General features: G+C 40.2%; 1 protein-coding gene across 9 annotated transcripts in view; it reads right to left on the bottom strand.

Annotated features, from left to right (window-relative positions):
- The window catches only part of GRM7 (glutamate metabotropic receptor 7), a 298,007-nt gene that overhangs the window by 191,167 nt on the left and 84,405 nt on the right, over positions 1-22,435 (bottom strand). For all 9 annotated transcript variants that reach the window (XM_057422883.1, XM_057422886.1, XM_057422885.1 and 6 more), the window contains exon 2: positions 6,531-6,747. In XM_057422883.1, coding sequence (XP_057278866.1) covers positions 6,531-6,747 — 217 coding nt within the window. The remainder of the gene's footprint in view (positions 1-6,530; positions 6,748-22,435) is intronic.

Below are 22,435 nucleotides of genomic sequence, written 5' to 3'. Positions count from 1 at the left end.
AGTTTGCAAAACACAGTTCCTTCAGCAAAACAAACAGCTATTGCGGTGCACAACAAAACACCTTAGCCCATCTTCTTCCAAAACAGTGACTCATTCAAATAATATTTGAAGAGTGATTCTGTTAGAAGTTGGGTTCTGTGAGCTGCCACAAAGAACAGAAATCACAGATCATAACTTCTGGGCATCAGTGGATGATGTGTGGTGATCACCTGCTGCCAGTATGTTGTGCAAAGCTTCACTAATAAATCACAAGTATTCGTTAACAAATAACACAGCCAGTGCAATCTTTGTCCACCACAGTGAATCATGGTGGCTTCACTAACTTTTTTCAGCTTCCCTTCTCATTTTTGGGATTCTTTTCACCTTGGGTTATGTTGTAAAGTGACTGCCTTTTGTAATGAGCACTCCAAACCCATTCAAGTAGGCTTTAGTGGATCAAGCAAAAAGCGATGCTTCATTAACATCAGAACGTAAGACAAAAAGAAAATAAATCAGGATTTTCTACTTGGCAATAGGAATCATATTTCATTTGAGACTACAGACAAATTAGTCTCCCCTCCCTTCTTAAAGCACAAACAGTTGTACAATTCCCACATAGCAATGATTTAACTCTCTCATGTTATCTAGCACTAATTCGTGCTAATGGAATTCCCAACAGACAGCATAAAATGAAGTTCTTTTACAAAAATGAAGATTCAGGATCATAGCAGGCAGTTGAACAGACCTACAGGAACCTACAGAAGTGTTGTGTGAATCACTGAGGGATGACAGAGCAGCTCTTGGCTTTTAGCAGTGTCAGCTTCCACAGAAGATACATACTGAATTAGAGCACCATATTACGATATGCCACACTGAAGATTTCATAGGAAGTATCATGAGATGAGACAGATCACCAAGAACCCAAACTAAAAGATTCAGATCTTTAGAAACACACCAGTGTAGGAAATAGATTTCAAACCTTTAGGAAAAGCAGACATATTTTCATATTTAGGTTGATAAAGGAGTTTAAAACAGTCTTTGCTACAGTTAACAAACCCACCAAGAATAATTTCTGTAGGAGGTACTTCATTGTATGAAGCCAATTTGTAAAGAAACCAATGATTTAGGACCTTATGCCATTTAATGAACAGATTTTAACCAGAAGCAGAAAAGTGGTTCATCTGATTATGCTAGAGTGACACTTGTTAGATATAGGGACAGTGTGTCTCTCAGGTATGTCAGTGTGTGTACACATACTGTTTTTACTAACAAATATGAACCTGGGAAAATCAGGATAAAGAAGAAATTTGAAATTATATTAAGGGAGAGTACAGAAATATTATTCAGTATCACTGCTGGGAAAAAAAAATCTACTTATGAGGATAAGGAGAAGGATTCACAACTTCAAGGGCCTCATCTTTGCCCTGACAATGAATGTTTTTGATGTTTCTTCCATTTCTGAGTGAATTCAGCTCCCACAGCGTGTGCATCTAGGCCGTCCCTGCTGCATGCAGATGTTCCCAACCTTATGTAACAGATGTCTGCGCTGCACTCACAGAGACAGAGAAGTAAAGAAAAATATCTTTAAAATCCTTCAGCAGAAAAAAAAGAGAAAAGACGATAAAGAGACTGTTGCAAGTGTTGTGCTTCCTATGCTGAAGTGGATTAAAGTTTACTCTGCTTTTTGTTCTGTCAAGGTGATGATAGTCCTTTAACAAATACAACACAGCAACTAAAAGTCTTCAGAAGAAACTTCAGTATATATAATCGTATCAGCATGCTGGTACGCAAGCTTTAATCTCATTTTACCGTATCTTTAGTACGCAGGGAAAGAAGGCATGCTTTTCCAGCATTTTTCTTCCCCAGTCCTTTCCAATGTTTGAGAACTTCGTCATCAAAACTAATACTTGGTTGTAGATTGAGATACTCTGTTACTGACATGATGCTTTGTACAACAGCAGGTCTAGTTCAAGCAGAACTGTGCTCAAAATCAGCGTTCTTGAGTGGAAATACTTATTTCTGAGATTAAGTTGGACAAGAGAGCTATAGAAAAGCAGAAGAAAGAGGTAAAGACAGCGGGCATATGGGATCGCAGATCTGGAATCCTTTTCTTTACACCGTTTGTGCTGCAGCCTGTGGCATGAGCATCAAAGTCTCCACAAGCAAAGCAGCTAGTGTACTCATCTGTGAAAACAGGCAATTTTTGGAGAGAGAAAGATTAATAAATGCATATTAGATCTTTCATTTATCTGTTAGGAGGCATTCAAGTGGTCTTTTGCTAATGACTTCAATATATATATTTCTTACAGATAGCAATTAACCTTTTGGTATAGATTAATCTTAAAAAAAATAAATCAAAGATGAATTAATCTTTGAAATTCAAGTATTCAGTTGTTTCATTAATAATCTGAAATTGTCCTTTAGATTTTCCATAATTAGACCATTCCCTTAATTTATTAATCCCAAAGACTGCAGAGCATGTTTCAAATCTTCATCTCCTGCCACAATGACATATTCAGACTTGCTTGAAGTACTCAAAATAAAAGTCACTTTGCAGAGAATTATTAACTCAAAGGATCAAGCAAAGTCTTTATATGCTAAAGCATATTTGAAAACTAAGCAAGGATAGCACTTCCTGATTCAACCAAGATCTTACAAATTGTGAGGGTGAGTAGAAACAAGTTTGGATAAAACACTGAATTTAGGATAATTAACTTGCTACAGATTCAAGGCCAAAGATTATAAATGTGCTGGTACCTATAGACTAAACCTTCCTTTCTGCCAAAACACATGATTATGAGATACAAGGCAATGGTCTGACAGCTCATTATGACCGCTTATTGCTGGTGTGTCTCAAACTTTGACTAATTACCTTTGCTCAGGGGCTGTTCCGGCTCCTGGCAGATGTACTTGGTCCTAACGGCCACATTATCGCAGGGGAGATAAGGACCTCTGCTCTGACACCTCTCCCAGCTCTATTGCTCCACTCACTCAAAGATGGGGGCAGGATTCATACCACTTCAGTGACCCCCACAGCCAGCAAAGATCTCAGAGAGCAAACCAGGCAGCACTGCATCATCTTGTCACAATCCAGGCAGCATGGGGAAGCCAGGACTAAAAAGAGCTTGGAGCTGTATATGAACCTCTTGCATTTCCTCATTTGCACCAGGCTACAGAGATCATCCTGCTACTACTTTGGTTATGTATTTACTTGCATGCTGGGCTCCCATATTTGAGAGCAGGGGAGAAGCAAGTCTGTTTGTACACAGAAGCGGTGTTTCTGCAGAGTCTCGCTGCAGCTTTGCTGGGTTTTAATGTCTGCTTTGACCTGGGGCAATCCACCCAGCATCCAAACCCTGAGCAAGACCAAAGCCTACACACAAATCAAGCAGACAATGCTGTAAGCATAGCGCAGCTCCTCCTGATGAGCATTACTAACAGCTAACTGGGAAATGAGCTAAACCGTGCCTTACACTTAAACGCCTCTGCTGTCCTCCGTCCTCCCCACATCACTGCAGGGTACAACAAATATGCCCTCTGAGCTGGGAAGAAGAGACAATCCACTGTCTCACTGATTTCCAGGGGAATTAAATATTTTGCCTACAGAAAAAAGCTCCCTCCCACCAGTGCTGGATTTTTGTTGCTTCTGGCATGAGTTTTCCCATTAGTGAGAGTGTTGATTGGCACCCCAAGCACCACATTAATCTACTCGCATGGCAGCAGCAGGATCACCACCCCATCCCTTCTCCAATCCCTGCAGTGTTATAACAGCATGGCACGCATTGTCGTGCTTGACTGTGTATCTTTTGCAAAGATACTGCGTAATTACACACCTCAGTCAGGCCGCATATACTTGAACCCATCTAAATATATTTAGACTCAAAGTGCAACTGATCTTGGTAAAATTTCTCTACCTTGTGAAGCCTCTTGTCCCTTCTGTTCCTCATTAGAGCAGACTGTTCACTTCATGTGTTCAGACACATGGCTCTGTACTATTCAAATGGGTTTACATAGACAGATCAAGTGGCTACTAACTATACCACAGCCATGAGTCAGTGAAATTATTGCTGCTTATTGCTTCATCAGGAGGCTCTTTATAAACCCTGATACTGCAGCAATCACCTGGCAGCCTGCTTAATTATTTTTTTTGCATAAAATATCCCCAAGGAGACACAGCCACATCAGGCAGCAGGAAAGCAACCCCAAACCACTGCACCCTCAACACCATCTCCCCCAGAGCACAGGCAAATCCCATTGCAACAAGACTCCCCAAAACAGCACCTGAGAGAGATGGTCACAACCACCCCTGAAGGTGGAGGACACAGTGCCATTTCCTCATAGGGGATCAAGGTCAGGGGATCAACCTGTATCTCCAGACAGCGTGGCTCCATTAAACATCTAGACAACAGGATCTTCTTACACTTCCCGGGCTTTAAAAACCCCAAAACTTGTTGACAGGTATTAAATCCCTTCAGAACTTCACCTAAGCTTCATCTGTGTAACATAGAAACACCAGTGCAGCCCTAAGGAGAAAAAGCTGCTGCACCGAGGACTGGATTATTCCAGTTTCCAGACAAGGCAGGCTGCTTACAGGAAAGAAAGTTCATGCACTATCCCTGTTATTGTCTTAATCTTGCAGGTGTGACCTATATCACCTGCACACAAAGCTAGTTTAAGCAGGATATTCTGTTGTTTTTATGCTTTATATTTTATGAAGGACACTGAATTACGTGTTGACTACATGAACAGCTCCTGTCATTAATACAGAAGATCTATAAAATGATTCAGTATTATTCAGCTAGAGTTCGTCCTTGACTTAGAGAGAATATTTCTGATATGATTTTGCAACAGTGGATATTTGCAAATAAAGTCAATTTTAAATTATAATGAACACTGGTATTTGTCACTTTCTGTGGTATTAAACCAAGAACCATTTTCTTTAATACCACATAAATATGCATTCAAACGAACAGACAAATTTATGCAAATATAGGTTTTTTCTGTGATATCAATACAATAAAATAATTCCGGATTCGCCTCTCTAAACCCCTTTCTTTCAAAAAGTGAGATCGTCTTCTCTGCTCAGTCCTTGGATAATGCTGCCAAAAGTGATTGGGAGCATCTCTGGCTATTTGGGAGCATACTGATGCTCCACCTCACCGATAGCAGAGGGTATTTGCAAAAGCAGTGTGCATGCTGTAGAACCAGCTTTGCAGCAACCAAGGAGATGAAAACCTCTGAGAGCTGCTTCAGAGCGACACCTGGCCTGTCCTAGTCCTTTACTTTCATGCACTCACTGATCTGGCTGGTGATTTACGATTTCAGTAAGGGAATTGTGGATTCCATTGTGCTGTATGTATTTAACACAACACCAGGGCAGTTACTGGTGGGAGACCTGTGAGTTCATTTTAGGAATACAATAGAAATTTTTGTGCAATGATGGTGGGCTCCCAATCAGGATATATCATTGAAAGCTTCTGGAGATGGGCCTTGCATGTATCACCAATAACAAAAGACATCATCTGCTTATTTTTCCTCACCAGAAGAGAAATCAACTTTAAACAATTCAATTTCCAAACATTTATGATTCTGGATAGCAAATCAGCTTCCCAGGGATTTATACCTCTATTCCCTGAAGTGCCATCTAAAGTCCTCCTACGCTCTGGCATCTCTGGAGAAACTTAGAACTATTCATGTTGAAGAAAAAGTTATGGGGATAAGGGGATGAGCACACTGACAAAGCAGTCACACCTTCAGGACAGGTCTCCTCTGTTTTGCACTGGAACAGGAAAGCAAGCTGTAGAATTGGAAATTACTGTGAACAAAATTACAAAGGCTCAACTCAATGCCATAAGCCTGACCCAGGGCAAGACACAGCATTTCCTTGTCCTCTTGGAACATCTCTAACTGGCAAGAGACATTATCCGACACAGTTCAGCCTCCCTGGGACACCATCAAATGAAACCAGTGACAAGAAAAACATGATGCATCACACTAAATGTCTGATGCACCTCATACCATACCACTGAGTTTGTTGCCTCCATATCCCAGACCAGTAATCTTTGAGCCTTCAAGTGAAAGATTATGAATTTTCTCAACTGAATTGGTCAAGAAAAATGCTAAAGAAAAGCAATACAAATCAGGCAGCAGTCTGAAAGGTGAACAGCAACAGTATGACACAAGTATCAGGTAACAAGTAGTCTTCACAGAATTTCTAGCTGTGGAGAGATAAAAGCCCAGCATTTTACAATCTGTCTTCTACCCATGTAAACATAATATAATGCCATTCAGTGTAATAGTTGGAGCTTGATAAGACTCAAGGTTTTCTATTTTCTCCCGCAATGACTGAAAGCTACTAAGGTTTCAAACTCTCTGAAACTCCAAGGCAATTTTGGAATGAAAGTATCTAGGAGCCAGTAAAGAGGATTGCAAAGAACTGGAGCAACTTTAGAGTCAAATATATGTTCCAGAAAAATAATATAACATTTAGTACAAAAACAACATTCATTACTTCTATAGCATTTTCTGGAGGGAGGGCGGGCGTTGCCTACCTGCCTCTCTGGAAATTTGCATGAAGGACTCGACTCCTTTTTCTCCATAATTCCCTTCAGATGCCAAAGTGGACACATAATTCCAGCCCAAAGCTTTCACAATGTCCACCATTGCTTGTGCTTGGAAGGAATCTGGAGGAACCACACGTGAGAAGAAATCATAGCGCCTGTCATCACTCAACTCTGGTGCAGTTGAGGCATAACTGATTTGTGGGATCTGTAGAAAAAAATAATTTCTGATAAATATACATATTCATATACTTCGTGCATTTCTTGCAGCAGTTCGCTAAAGCAGTTAGCTTCAGCTAAGCCTGAGTTCATCTTCACTGTCTCCATCTGCATTTCTCCACCATGTTCCTTTATAGTGTACAAGAAAAAGAAACAATCTTTTCATTGCCTTAAAGTTACACCAAAAAAAAAAAATCATTGATCAATTGAAAACAACTGTATATATGCACACCCACAGTTTCTTCCTTTCAGGAAACCTTAATCAAATACATCACACACAAACCATTTTTCTCACTACATCCTTTTTATTGGTGGTCTGGTTTTCAGAATATCAGGTTATTTGGGGTCCTGAATGTAACCCAGTTTAAATCTATATCTGTGTTTCAGCTGAAAGCCAGAAGGATCCTGCATCCATTTTTGGAGCAAGGAGAAGCTCTTCAACATTAAATGCAACTCCTGATTAAAAAAAAAAAAATAATAATTTAGTTTTTACTCTTTCTGATGAAGAACAGTCATGAAGATTAGTGAGCATGGGCATCTCTGTTCCACAAAGACAACCTGGTCATGTTTCAGCTCTGTCCTATAACTCTGCCTGCCCGTGACAAACAAGCCACTCTTCTTCCTTCTCACAGAAGAGGATGAAAGAGACTGAAACTTACCTTCTATAACCAGAGAGATCAGATTATTTTTCAGGGCTATTTTCTCCTTGATAACAAAGGTCCCTAAGCAGTTACCAAGCTGACAGTATGTTAAACCCCAAACCCATTATGCAATTGTTTGAATAACAGGCTGGGACTGCTCCTTACATTAAGGAACCTGCTATAATTCTCACTTGAGATGCCAAGAAGGAAAAAACCCAAGATTTACAATATAAACAAACATGATCATATATAATGATTTGAGACTTCTGGGCCACAGAAGGGTCAGTATTTCATGCCTCAGTACAAGCATCTTCTGCATTCTCATATTCTGTCTCTGCACAGCATTCCTACAGGCATTTACTGCTCTCCTACCTTCTCAGAAGAATAAACATATTTCCCCAGACTCAATGCTACAAAGGGTTCAGCACCTTCAGTTCCCACAGAGTTCAGCAGCAGATGAGAGCAAATGCAACACTGCCGCAGAATACACACTATATCTGTACGTCTGTAAGCACAACTGCCACACCAGAGTAAAAGCAGACCTGGAAAGCTAAATTGCTGCTGAAAACCCAGCAGGTAAGTGAACTTACCTAAACCACCCAAAATTGTTAAATACCCCAACATTTGTTGAGACACGTTCCTGTTTCTAAAAGTACTGTTTTGTTATAAACCGCATCAAACAGGACTTAAGACCTGCTTAGCTTCGTTCTGCAATCAGCCTATAGAGAGTCATGTCTTGTAGCCTTGCTCAAAACCCTTCACTGGAGGGATCCCTTTGCAGGGATCTTGCTGAATCAGGTCCCTGGCATAGTGCCACTCTTACTTGCTATGAATTATTAAACCCAAACACTAAAACTTCAAGTGGGTGCTCGGGCTGTCACCATGGATGTTGGAGAACTGAATGCCTGTCACTTGGTATGGTCTTTCCTTAGGATGTGTCGTGTCACTCCTTTGCAGGCCACTGGTTTTACAACCATAAAGGTGGCTAATCAAGCTGAAAGCTGGGACACTCTAGGTTTTTAATGCAAGACAGCAGTTGTCTAAAAAGCCTTGCCAGACTTATTTTAGATCTGTGGCTTGCAGACAGCATGTTGCCAGCAAGACCTCCCAGTGCTTGAGTCACAGAAAATTAAAACAGTTAAAATTGAGGCTGCCAGGAAGAACACAGTGTGGTGTTGACCACTGGTAAATGATTTACTTGCTCAGTATTTTACCTAGAGGCCAGCAAAGCTTGGGGACCACTCTCAAAGACAAACAGATCGATTACATCAATTTATCAGGGTTCTTTATTTTTGATCTACCTTAGGGATGACTTTCAGCTAACAACAACTACTGCAGTTGCAGTCAGAAAACGCTGAGCACCCTGGCCATCAAAAATAAGCTTAATTCTTAATTTGTCCTTGCCTACAGTTGCTGATGTAATAAATAATTGATGACATTTTAGGATCACACTCTTCTCATTTGTACAAAGTTAGCGCAGCTTGCTCAGCTGCTTATCACCTTAATTCATCTATTCATTGGATGGTATTATATTAAGTGGAACAGTTCACCAGGCTGACTTTGTGGGTGCAGTTTACCTAGTCTTAATTAGACAAGCATCCGGTAAATGACATCCAGTCCCACACACAGAACCATACGGAGATAGCCAAGTGCTGGTTTTTTTTTTTAATTATAAATAAAAGAAAGGATGAAATATGATTTATTATTTTATCTATGGCAACTATGTTTGTATTCCAACTTGCCAACAACTGTTTTTTTCAACTCAAAATCAAAAGGAACATATTCAGCCCTTTTACAAAAAGCAAGGCTTCTACAGAATGTGCTCTACTGCTTATATTACTTAGGGGATCTTTGGGTGCTTTTTAGTCTTTTTTCTCTGTCAATAAAACATTAACCACTTCTGGCTGTTTTGATCACTTGCAGTATAAAAAGCATACATTCATTTTTTCTTTACCGATATTCGTTACAGGTTAAGTAACATAAAGTTATAGATATGAGGAGTAGAATTAACATAAGATTTTGTTTGAATATGGGGAGAAAAGTCCTTAACTAGGTACAATATGGACTGGAGCTATTAGACTTTAACTTTGTCCAGTATGCTGTGTTCAACTTTGTCCATCATGCTGCAGACACCTACAAAAGACATTTTCCCTTCCCACATGTTTTCCTGTGCACGCAGGCAGCATCCCAGATGTCCAAATGGAACATCTGTTTGCATCAGCTAAAACCTAATAATTCAGCATTTTTTCTTCTCTTCCGTTTTTTAACATTCACATCTGATTGGATGTGGACAAACCTCCCACAGACTCAACCAGAAACTTTTCTCCCGCACTTCACACCATATGCTCCTCCACATCACCGTTTTGTATTTACTAATTTTCAAACTTTTAGTTTGAAAAGCACATCATCATGTTAATTCCAGGCAAATCTCAATGGTCAGGCATCCTCTCCTCCCCGAGATCCCTTCGTAGGGCTTATGCACAACAGACCATAGCCATAAGACAGCACACACCACTGGTGCTCACCAGGTAAGCTCACAGCCATGCACCTTCGCCTCCTATGAACATTGAAGCAGACTTCAAAATAAAAACAGATTGATCCAGTTCAAGACCCAACCCCAAGCTGGCCAAATGTCACCATTCTCTGATCCCAAAAACAATGCAGATGGGCTCACCATGCAAGAAGCGTGAGAGAGGACCAAGAGAGAACAAGGACTATCATTTGATTCTCTCCGATGATGGAATTTATCGCCTTGGTCCACCTCTCTCAAGCATGAGCTAGTGCTTCTAGAGGCCAGTCAGGCCTTGCCATCAGGGCAGCAGGCTGGAGCCTTCCCAGCCTCCCACCACACAAACCAACCTCCTATCCCGGGTCCAGGAGGGCAGTGGCTGGATGCACACAGACAGGATTTCAGATTCAAAGGCACAGAAAAAGCCTTAGTAAAGCTATCCACATAAAGCCAGAGTTAAATAGATGCACATTTAATAACCAACTCTTCTACACCCTGATCAGTGTGTAAAACCTTTAGCACTGCTGCAAGGTTTTGAATGATCAGCCCTGGAACGAGCAGTCTCCCTTTCACATAGAGACACAAGATGAATGAGAGGAAGGCAGAACAAGCCACAGTACAATGCCAAGGAAGCCTGAGCAGTAGAAAATCTTAAATGTAGTCCTACTGCTACCTAGTGAGTCCCCTAAATGTCCTCTCAAGATTTGCCAATCACTGTCAGTTTTGATTTTGAAAGTGGTTGTTATGGCTCAGACCTGTGAACAAAAAAACCCTCTGAGAGTACAGATTATCCTGCACCATGCTGAAACCGCACAAAAACCTGGAAGTTTATCCACTTCACCCAACTTACATACTGAACAGCACCTAAATTAAAAGGTTTGCTTTCCCCTTTCCCAATAGCTTTCCCCATTTTTACAAGTTACTTAATTATCCTCTTTGTCCTGCAAGGGTACAGGTTTGAGACATCGCATCCTGATGCCATGGGAAGAAATGGGTCATCAACAAACCCAGCAAGCATTACAGTGACTTAATGTCAGGATCACAGCGCAGAGGATTTTAAATGAGGTTGTTGTTTGGTTTTAGGGGTTTTGCTTGTTTTATTTTAATTAACCAGATAAATATTTTTCATCTCTCAACTGGTTTATTTTTTCTTCCATTTTGGTAAAATCTGTTATTTGTCATCACTATCTCACATTCAAAACTTTAAAGCAGCAAGCTCTCTCTTCCATCACATTTTTCCTATTTTCTGTTCTGAAACATGTCTGAAACATCAAGAAGCTCTAGGGAATTACAGTCTGCTTTCCAAATGGCTCTAACACCTTGCAGAAGAGTTGTGTTCCATAAAGCACAGGGATAAAAATCCCCTTGGCCTTTACACAGCAAGACTGTGAGTGAGAAAAGCCTGTGGTCCTCTGTGACCTGCACAGCAGCCAGAGCCTTCACCACCATAACAAGCCGCAGTTGTAGCTGGAGCTTTCAGAAGGGCACTCAGGTGTTGGCAGATGAGTAAGCAGATCACTGGTATGGGAGGCAGATCCTCCTGAAGACAGTCCTCGTGTTTACAGGACTATGGCAAACATCACACTCAGGAGTTTTACATATCATCTGCCTGGCTGATGATCTTATTACAGTAAGAGTGAATGACTAATGCTGGGAACATTGTGTTATTCAGTGATTAATTAATGTTAATTTATTTTTACAATTGAACATTTATTCATTAACTTCATTTTCTTCTGTCAATGGAAAGGTCTCTCTGGATCACACTTTGTTGCCTCGCTTGGAAAGCGGGGCTTGTTTGTGAGCAGCTGCACCAAAAGTCATGGCAGAAAACACATCAGCGATTGTCTCCTAAGTCACTATTTGCAGCATCAAATATCCTCCAGCATCAGAAGTTGGAACTGCTCATTTCAGAGTAAAACAAAACTAAAATACAAACTTGTTCCACTTCTTCATTTCAAACTTTTTTTGTATTATTATCTCATCCTGTATCCTCCTTGTCTCACTCTCCAATAGATCCTTCTTTTCAAGCAAAACAGAAAGTGGTGAGCTCCTTGCTAATAGACAAGTGTCTCAACTGGAAACATGCAAGAGAGCCAGTGCCAGAAGACAAACTAACTCTCTGAAGCTGCAAAAACTGCCAAAGCATTGGGCTTCCTGCCCACACCCTCATCACCTCTGCCTCACTCTGCCTGCAAATTCACTTGCACAGCCAAGAACCTCGCAGATCAGCGCAACCATAAAAATAATTACTGCTACTACGCTACTTCAAATGTGATTGAGTTCGGCTGCATCTCCTCAGTAACTTATTAAAAGATTAATAAAATGGTGCACCTGAACCCAACTCACCAAATGACAGTAGTTTTCTAACTTCAGAAAAGGCAATTTCCCTGAGGACCATGTGCAATTAAGATAATGCATGAGTATACCTATTGAGATATTAATGAGCACCCACTAGGGTAATATTCAGTTCACAGTTTGCTGCATTTTTAACTTCCATTTCCTATTAAGTTTTATTGATATGATTTCCTGACAATAGAAAAAACCCACTCCACTTTGATAAAGCCTCTTGAACTCATTTACCAGTGCAATGTCTGTCTACACAAACTGCAGAATCCTGCCAATATCCTAACTTTACAAAGCTAAGATGTCTGAAGACTTTTCTCTTGGCTGCAAAGCTCCTTGGTGTGAACTGATGGATGACTAAAAATCTCAAATCTGTTTAGGTCTTGGATTTTATTCACGCAGAAATTTATGATGTCAGGACTTAATCATCAGTTAGTACAACTACTCTTTTTTCACCATTTACATCTCAAATTGCATAACAAACAGCTTCAGCAGCCTGTGAACTGTATATAATTGTTTTCATTGCCTTGAATTAAAATTGTTTGAAGTTCCTAACTAGCTGTTTTCTATAGGCAAACCTCCTCTTCACTTGCTTCATTTTCACTTTGTTCCAAACAGGAAGAAAATTTTACCTGACAGACAAAATAAGATCAGATTATGACTGAAAGCTTGCAAAGATAATAGGAATGAACCTTCCTGCTGATTTCCACTAGGCTGGAGGGAGAATTAGAGTTCACTCTGTTTTGTCAAGGAGATGACATCTGTGGGAGGTGCAATGGCCTCAGGTCTGGCCTGCCCAGCAGCAGCCAGTGGCCTCGTGGCACACCAGCCACCTACTACATAACAAACATCATCTCTGCCTTTTGTTCTACCAGTTGCCAGCCCTTCCAAAAACTAGACACTGCTAAATCCCTAGCTTTGGGTTGATTTTCTCAAGATGTCAATCTAGCAGCATGTGCCCTATTTCTGTCCCAAAAGGTACATATGAAAACAAATATTACTGCCACTCTTGCTCTAGGGCTCTAAAAAGACTAGGAAATAACATCCCCAACAGTCTTCGGCAACGATGAGAACAAATCCTTCTCAAGTGCTTTGATAATCCCTCCTTATTGTGTTTTATGATGAAATTTTAGGAGTACATTTCAAGCTGTTTTTTATACTCAATAATGTTGCCAATAAGAAAATGAGGCAAAACAATCAACAAAAATGAGTTCATATAAATCAATTTTAAGAGCTCTGTCATAATTCTATAAGGTATTTACATGCAGCAGACCTGTTGCTACATGCAAAAGTTACATGACAAGAGTAAATTCCTTTGAGCAGTGAACAAAAACAGCACATCTAAAGAAAGGCAGTTGTATAACAGAAAATTTTCAAACCCATTAGTCTATTTACAGTTCACCTCTGTTTTCTCACTGTTTACCAATTACTAAAGCCACCAGCATTCAAACATGGCCCTGTTTGCTCACTTTACCACCTCTCTTGCATTATCCCACAGTGAATCCCTAATGATGTATTAGGGATCAACACAATCACCTACAAAGGAATCAGATGGATATTTCATAAGGTACAGGAATACAAATATAAACAACATCAAATACAAATGAGAGGCTGAGCCTGGAGAAAGTGTTTAATAGAACAGAAATATCTTCAAGAGCAGCAAAAAGAAGCACTAAGAAAATAAACCAAATAAATATTTACGTACACTATTTTTGCCAGTATCCAAACTGGCCCATGCCACCAAACCATACCACACTGTGCTGTGTGAGCTCCATCTCATGCTACCTGCCAGTATCATGACTTCAACTTGACCACAATGACTATTAACATGTCACTGAAAGGGAGTAAATCCTGCTTTAAGGACAGATTGTCAAAGTGCTCAACATCTATAGTCGAGTGCCTACGTCATCGATCCCAAGCCTTGTGTAAGTTCCTTTCTTTTTTTTTCTTTCAAGGAGGATAGCAAAATTCCGTACTTAGGAAGAGCTATAGGTGTTCTTGGCAAATCGTCAGTGAAAAACTGGATGAAGTCACTGCTTTGTGAACCTCTCAGTATCAGTTAATTCAAGAGTGACAGTGATAGGAGAATAAAGTAGTGTCAGGAAGGGTAATGGATGGACAAAGCACAGGAAACTACAGGGAGAAGTTATCTGTAATTTCATTTCACTGAATTGTCTTGCTGTGCAGCATAGACTCAGGTTCAACCCATAATGAATACACATTAGAAGCTCCATGCAGATTATTGGATGGAAAGTAAGAGGGAAGGCCAGTCCTATTAAGACTTACTGTAACTGAACAGTGCAGTAATAGACGTTAACAGAGCTGCTCTGACATCGTGACAATACAGAGCAACATAGTGTACTCTTGTCCTTCCAGAGTGATGGTTTTGGTTAAGACCTTTTAAAATTCACAGCTCCTTCATTACCAATATTAGAATGGATGCAACCCATTACTGAAACAAACACCTCCAATGATAGTTTGATTTTCTCAAATAACTGGCCTTCTAATTTAATGCCTTTTTTTTTAAGTTCATTTCAAACCTGAAAAGAGAATATGAAAGAGCCCCTTTCCAGGTACACCTTTGTCACCAGCGTAACTGTCACAGCACTAAAGCTGAAAGACATCCTGAATAATATTGGCAAGCTGGGAGAATTTTCTGTACCTGTAAGGTCTCTCACTTGCTCTTCTAGGAGAAGAAAGTACTCCTGAAGAAAATAATTGTAGCAATTAAAGGAACAATAATTACAGCAATTAGTACTGTCCACATGGCTCATGGGAGCACTTTATCAATTCAGAAAGCAGGAAGGAAAGCATTATAAACACATAGTAAAATGAGATGTGTCCATAAATATGAAATAACCCTATATTTCATCTTGATGACCTGTGCCTAGAAGTAGGTCTATGTGTGACAACAATGCTTACGACATAGCTTGGATTTTTATAGCTGCAGATTAGGAGGTGATCTCTGAGCTTTTAAAGGCTAAAAGATCCTTGGATAGATGACTTGAAACCAAGATCCACAATTTTAATGAAATCTAGTCATTGCATGAAAATAAGCGTCTCATCTCCTTGTGAGGCTGTAAGTAACACTGTCCTGATAAATAAGGACATAGCACCTGTCTCAAGTTTACATATAGGGGAATAAGGATTGACTGTTTATAGTTTCATCATTAATACTTTCATTTGCCTAATCTGTGCATTAGGGTGTTCAGGCACACAAAGACAGATACCCAGGTTTCACTAAATGTATTTCAAGTGGTCTAGATCTACAAATGCTTGTACTGAGTCAATTTATAATGAACCTACAGGCTCAGCTGTCTTCCTACACAGGCACAAATGAAAGTTTATAAAAATCTCTTCCATGACACTGCCTCTCTGTCAGAGCAAGGTTCTCCCATTCCCTATGCCTGTAGGTGCTTTAACCTGCTCCCACCTGACCAGAGTCAATTCCTTGCTCTCCTACATTACCAGAAGACACTTGAATCAAACTAAAGAAAAAAAAAGAAAAAGAAAGAAGTCATTATCAGTCATGCTTATCTATTACCCAGTAAGAAGATGTACATGAGCAAAGTGGGTAGCATAAAACATGGCTGCAATTCCAAGTTTTGGCCCTAAGGCAAGGGCACCTACATTACCTCCATATCAAACACGTAGCCACAGAAGACCTCCTCAAAGACCTACTGCAAATGGAGAAGCCAACAAAGTCACAAAGCAGCAATATAGATATAACTTAGCTCAACGGAATGCTTTGAGATTTACAGCTCCAGGCTGTCCACCTTCCAGTAGACCAGGGCTCTCTGAACAACCTGGTCTAGTGAAAGTGTCCCTGCCTGTGGCAGTGGGGTTGGACACAGATGAGCTTTAAGGTCCCTTCCTACCCAAACCATACCGTGATTCTATGATCCTTTTCCATGGGCAAGGAGCATTCTTTACAATCAAGCTCCTTTCAGCAGGGTTTATGAACCAATTTAAAACATTTCTTTCACTGAAAAATAATTCATTCAAATCTTTGGACCAAGATGTACCAGAAAGCACGGTTCCCACAGTACTGCTACTACAAAAATAGAGCATCTTTGATGAAAGCAGAACAGCATTTTAACACCACGGTCAATATTGCACATTGGTTTAGAAATAGGTGAGGCCCATGTGGAATTCAACTGTTCTTCACCTAGTACCCTTTAGAGAATTACTTAAATAAAAGTGTCAGAATATGTGTAGCTTGGACACAAAAGCTTCCTACATATTTAAGGCTCCTCCTTTAAGAGACAAAAATGTTTTCCCCTGTGTATCAAAAGACATCATGCTCTTTAACACTTCTTAGTTATTGTATTACAGCACACCTGCAACAATAAAAAATAGGTTCTTTGTGTTTGCAGGTATTATTTGGGTTTGCAAGACCAACTGTTACTATCTGGATTGTTAATTTTTCCAGTAAATTGTCATACTTTGGAACTCATTTTCAAACATTCTTTTAAAAAAACTAAATAAATCACAAAATATCACAAGAAATCAGTATTTGAATTTGCACTGCAATGGAAAAAAGATTTTTAGACACACACTTGCTTGATTTGTGTTTGCAAATTCCTCTTTGGGCATAAAGCTGGGTTTGCGTAATCATGAAAAAGATCATTTCTAAGTTATCACTCCTCAGAAGTACATTAATTTTTATTACTTACATTTGAATTTCTCTTGGTTTATCTGTATTTTAATTCAGTAATATTAAATTAAAAATTTAATTTATACCTTTTCATTCTTATTTCTAGTCCTAGATACATGAAGATCCTTCTTTATCTTGAGGGAAGACTGCCTTGAAACCATCAGTTCCTACGGCAGCTGATGAGCTATGCAGCCTGGGATGTGCTGCCAGCCTCCAGGATCACACACTGGTGGACATAAAACTCCCCCATCCCTCTGCATGTTGCAGAGATGCATTTGCACACCCCTGATGCAGGCAGGCGGAAGCACAGGCTCCTTCCCCCATGCAGGCTGGGTCCTTCCTCCCTGATATACAGGTGTGTGCAAGACAGAAAGAAGCCTAAGTTTTCCCCCAGTTGACACAATGAACACAGGTGTTGGGAATCTCTTACAGCTCCTGCCTGCAAACAGAAATATTTATCCACTGCACCATAGAGATTATTGATAATAAAGACAAAGGAACATGTACTATTATGAAACTTCAGCACTTAATGTTTTTAAGTGAAATATTTAACTTAAGAATTTTAGCTGGCTTGCTCATAAACTGGCAAGGCAATAAAAGCTTTACTGGTTTGCAGATCTCATGGATGAGATATGACCAGCACAGCACATTTGATTTTACAATACTAACTAGAATATTCCTCCTAGGATACATCAGTTAAAATATCAGTGGTGATTGCCCATCCATTGCAATGCAAGAATGCACAGCTCTTCATATTTTATCTCCAGCTCTGATAGAATGAAAGCTGGAGAACAGCATTAAAGTAATAGATGGTACTCTGCTAGAGGTAATTTGAAATCTTAACAAAGCATCAAAGGATCTTGCCTATTATGAGCTAATACTTCAAGCCAATTTTTAGCTGAACTCATGTCAGGTGATGGGAGTACGGGGACCCTATAACCTTTCTAAAGGCCACATTTTTGTAATCATTTGGTAAAACGAAGCTGCTTATGCAGCAATAGTCTTTTCAACCTCAAGCTGTGATTCAGATTCAGCCTACAAATAACACATGGATATTCCACCACAACTTAATCCCATGACATACTACAATGCCTAAAACATAATTACAAAGATATTGTATGAAAGAGAGAGAAAGAACAACTTTATAAGAGGCATATTCTGTATTCTTTGTGTTTGTGCTAAGGTTGAATCTACTTTTGGGGTTGCTTACTCCTACCACAGCCTAAGAAAGCGGATAAAACAGGCAGTGTTATTTCAAAGGGAAGAAACCTAGGTCTGTCCATTAAATGCTACAGATTGCAAAATGACTTGTGTAAAAAATGCTGTATTTGCACCACATTGCTAAGAATAAGATTAATAGTTGTTTAACCCATCAGGCGCTTGGGAATGGGAAGGGATAGGGAAAGGCTCACATCAAGATTTTCCAAATCTTGCACAACAAAGCAGAGGGAGACAGAGGGCATGGCTGACGCTTACATGGCCTGAACACACACTTTGAGATCTTCTAGATGATGAAACATCATTTGAGTGCTGGAGCCTATTTCCTACAGCATGTAGATTTACCTCCAGCAAGGCATTCTCAGAAGGATCATTTCAATTATTCAAAGAAATGCTGAGCAGACAGCCAGGATCTGTACGTCCCCTACACTCACATACGGGACACGATAGCACTGTCAGATTTGCTTTCATTTCTTTTTACATATATCATTGTCATGGTTTAAACCCAGTCAAGCAACTTGTTCACTCACTCCCAGTGAGTGGTGCCGGACTGACAACAATCGAGGGACCCCCCCCCCCACCGGGGCTCTCCCCCTCCCCGCTCCCGGAGGAACGGGGAGGAGGATCGAAAGAGTGCAACTCCCACGGGTTGAGACAAGAACAGTCCAGCAACCAATGTACAACACAAATCACCACCACTACCATCAGCTACAACAATGATAAGAGAAAATAACAAGGGAAGAGAATACGATACCACCGGCCAAGAAACGAGTTCCCCCCCCCCAGAAGCCCGTGTCCTTCCAGGTAACTCCCAGTTCCCCCCCACCCCAGGCATGATGTGCTGTGGTATGGAATACCTCCTTGGCTAGCCTGGGTCAGGCGCCCCGTCTCTGCTTCCTCACAGCTTCCCCTCCTCCCTGGCAGAGCGTGAGCCTCACAAAGTCCTTGGTCAGGGTAAACATCACTTAGCAACAACCGAAAACATCGGTATCACCAGCACTGTTCCCAGGCTGGAAGTCAAAACACAGCACTGCACCAGCTACCACGAAGGAGAAACATGACTGCTACTGCTGAACCCAGGACAATCATTCCAATACACTCTGCATTTCTAAAAACTGGGAACTCACTGTGAACAGATAGAGAAGTTACGTATGTACACCAGGTGTATATATATATATAAGCATAAATATGTTTGCAGTGATAGCAGCTCAGACATCCCAAAACGGACTCACAAATTCTAATTATTTTTGAAATAAATCAGAACCATTAGATAAACACAGCAAAGCAGCTTTTATGTTTTATTTATGTGTACACATTGCTCCACTCATCGCAAACATATAATTGAACCTTATATTGTCTATGCATATTTTAAAATGTTTTTAATCTACAAGTATAAATCTCATTGATTTTGAAAGTAGACACCAACAGCAAAGACTTGTTCAGCAGACAGGCTGAAATATAGAAAAGCTCAATAGCATAACATAGCTTTCTGAAAGTAATACGCAAACACAGACATACACAAACCCAGTGCAGCAGAAACAAACTGCAATGTGGTACAATGAGAAACAATCATCCTCCAGAGCTTAGTTATTAGCCTAAATGAAAGCTGTTGAGTTAGTATTTGAGCATATCTCATAATTGCATTTCTAGATGAGCATCCCTGTTTATGTTCTGGAAAATAAGGCTGTGATTTGAATATTTATTCCTAAATTTTAAATATAGCAAAGTGTCTTATCGTCAAGGAAAATAAAGCCTATGGGCTTTTGTCTTTACAGAGTAACACATATAAAATCTGTCAATACAGCTTTATCTATAGTAAGTGCTTATTTACCTCATCATTGTAAAGTTAAACTTTCAGTAAGCAGCTGAATCTCATGATGAGCAAAACTGAGTTCCTGTGAATGACTGATCAGATACTGCAAAATTAAGAATCTATACTCATAAAAAAGTCTCCAAGCAGTCTTTATTTTAATGGAGATTCTTGCAGAATGAGACTTCCTCCCTCATCCCTCCCCTAGATCCTCTACAAAAAAACGCACAAGGATATCACAGCTGCATTTCAAGTAGTAAAATGGTGTTTCAAAGAGGATTTCTAGAGCTCATTTCTGCCCTTATTCACTTCCACATGATATTGGAAATATTCTTTCATATTAAAGTGTGTCAAATAATACAGAAAGGTACGTTTTTACGGCGCTCACACACTGTGGTTGTCTGAATGTGTTTTTTTAAGCTGAAACTATTCTGTTTTGTCTTTGTACATCATTAAAAGGTTGACATCAGAGCAAAACTCTGGGTTAAAAAGAGTATGTGTAAGCTCTTCTTCAAATCTCTTACTTCAGTTCTGGTCATTCATAACTACATGCCTCAACAGGTTTTTCCACTTTTTCCTTCTGTCCTGGAAATAGCACTCTCTGCACTGACTACAGATGATGCCCAGGGTGAAACCAGGGTTAACTACAACTGAAAATGATGAATCCAGAGTTAGAAAACGCACCTTTGTTTATGATCAAAATGACAGACCTCCCCATGCCAAAACACTGGCCTGAATTATGGGAACAGCATCACCTCTGAAAGCATTTCCAGTGATATCAAGTAGCCAAAGGGTCTCCCAATGAACCTGCGACACTTCGGCACGTTGCCAAAGGGCATGGGAGCCCTAGTACCCACACACAGCACTGCATGTAGGGATAAGAGAAACACAGAAACATGTCACAGCTACCGATTAACATTCTGAATATTATACACATGTCTAATGCTCAGTGGTAGCTACCAGGATGAGACTGAATACGTAGAGCAGATTATCCCATGTCTGACTGCAGTGTTAGTTTCCCTTCCTGTCATAAATTAATTCCGACTGCTAGAGACAATTATGGACTGTAAGAACTCACGGGTAAAATCTAAGTTGTCAGCTTTGGATTTTCTTCTTTAAACAAAACACTTGCCTTCTTTTACACTGTGAAATTCAGGAGAGCATTTCAGAGCATTCAAAATGCATTGAGTTTCAGTGGCATCCAGTACATAGGGCAAAGACCTGTTGCCCTCAGTAAGTGAAAAATACTGTGTGTGAGGAAGGATACGATTACATATTTTTATCTCATATTCCTCACAAATAGTGTGGTGAACAGGAAATTCCTATATACAATTTTAATACAGATACGAGAAAAGGTGTTCTCAATTTCAGATATCTGGAGGAAAGTCTCCATTTAAGAACAGCGCTTGCAGGCCTTTCATTCAGATGCATTCATTAGTACTAAAGCAGTAGTCCAGGAAATTAGAATTTGCCTTTCTAACAAAATCCTTGATAAATTATTTCTGTCTCTCTATTAAAAGTTATCATTTGCTGCAGCGATGACAACTCTACCAGAGGAAAAATATGGCTGTTAACCCATAGCAAAAGCAATTTCATGTAAAATGGTTTACTGTAAAAAGATGAGCTATGTAAACTACAGCCAGGACTAACCTTGGAACTACAGGTTGCATGAGAACAATACAAGTATAAAGCTGGTCATTCCCTGGAGGCATTCAAGATCAGGATTCCTAAAGGATATTCTCCTGGTGAACTACAGCCTTCCAGCACCAGCTGACACAGACTGTATCAGGTAGGAAATCCTATCTGGTTGTGAGGACCGTAATCCTTTCTTTGGGAATCTGTCATCTCTCAATATCTGTGATCATATCCCACCTGGTTTTCCTCCTCCCTGGCCTGGACAGCTTTACCCTTAGCTCCCTGGAAATGTTCTCTAGACTATAAACCTTTGCAGTCACTGCCTTCTCCTGAGAGCTTCTCTTTGATGCAAGACCCCATGTTTCCCCACAACCGGTGGTGCCCAATTCCACTGCCTGACTGGCATGTGCCACTGTTTCTCCTTGGCTTTACACCCAAGGCATTGCCTGCTCATCTCCCAAGGACAGGGACTATGGCAGAGGCAGAGGGAGATGCAGGCACTGTCGAGATGAGCACTTGGACACAACAAAATGCTTCGCTTCATCGCCAACAAGGGCAAAACTTTATTCCTTTGAAATATGACAGTCACGGGCAGCATTTCATATTCCTTTGGAAGGTTTAAGAGGCAATTCTGTAGGGACGCTGTGCTGACCCTGAGTGTGAGGATGGGTTTCACCAGGGAGACTGCATGATTATATTTAGGCTGTCTTTGAGTTCATATTTTCTTTAATCCAAAATAAACATTATCATGAGTAAAAAGGCCTGTTATGTGCTCTGAGCCTAAGAAATCGAACAAGGTCCTTTAGGACACAGACTTTAGGCATAAAGAAGAGCAAGGAAATGCAGCGAGAAGAGATGTAAGTG

The sequence above is a fragment of the Pezoporus wallicus genome, unplaced genomic scaffold (genome assembly GCF_028554395.1).
Source record: "Pezoporus wallicus isolate ANWC-B61680 ecotype Strahan unplaced genomic scaffold, APGP_CSIRO_Pwel_v1 contig_7073, whole genome shotgun sequence".
In the NCBI taxonomy this organism is placed as follows: domain Eukaryota; kingdom Metazoa; phylum Chordata; class Aves; order Psittaciformes; family Psittacidae; genus Pezoporus; species Pezoporus wallicus.
This window is presented reverse-complemented; position numbering and strand designations above follow the sequence as displayed.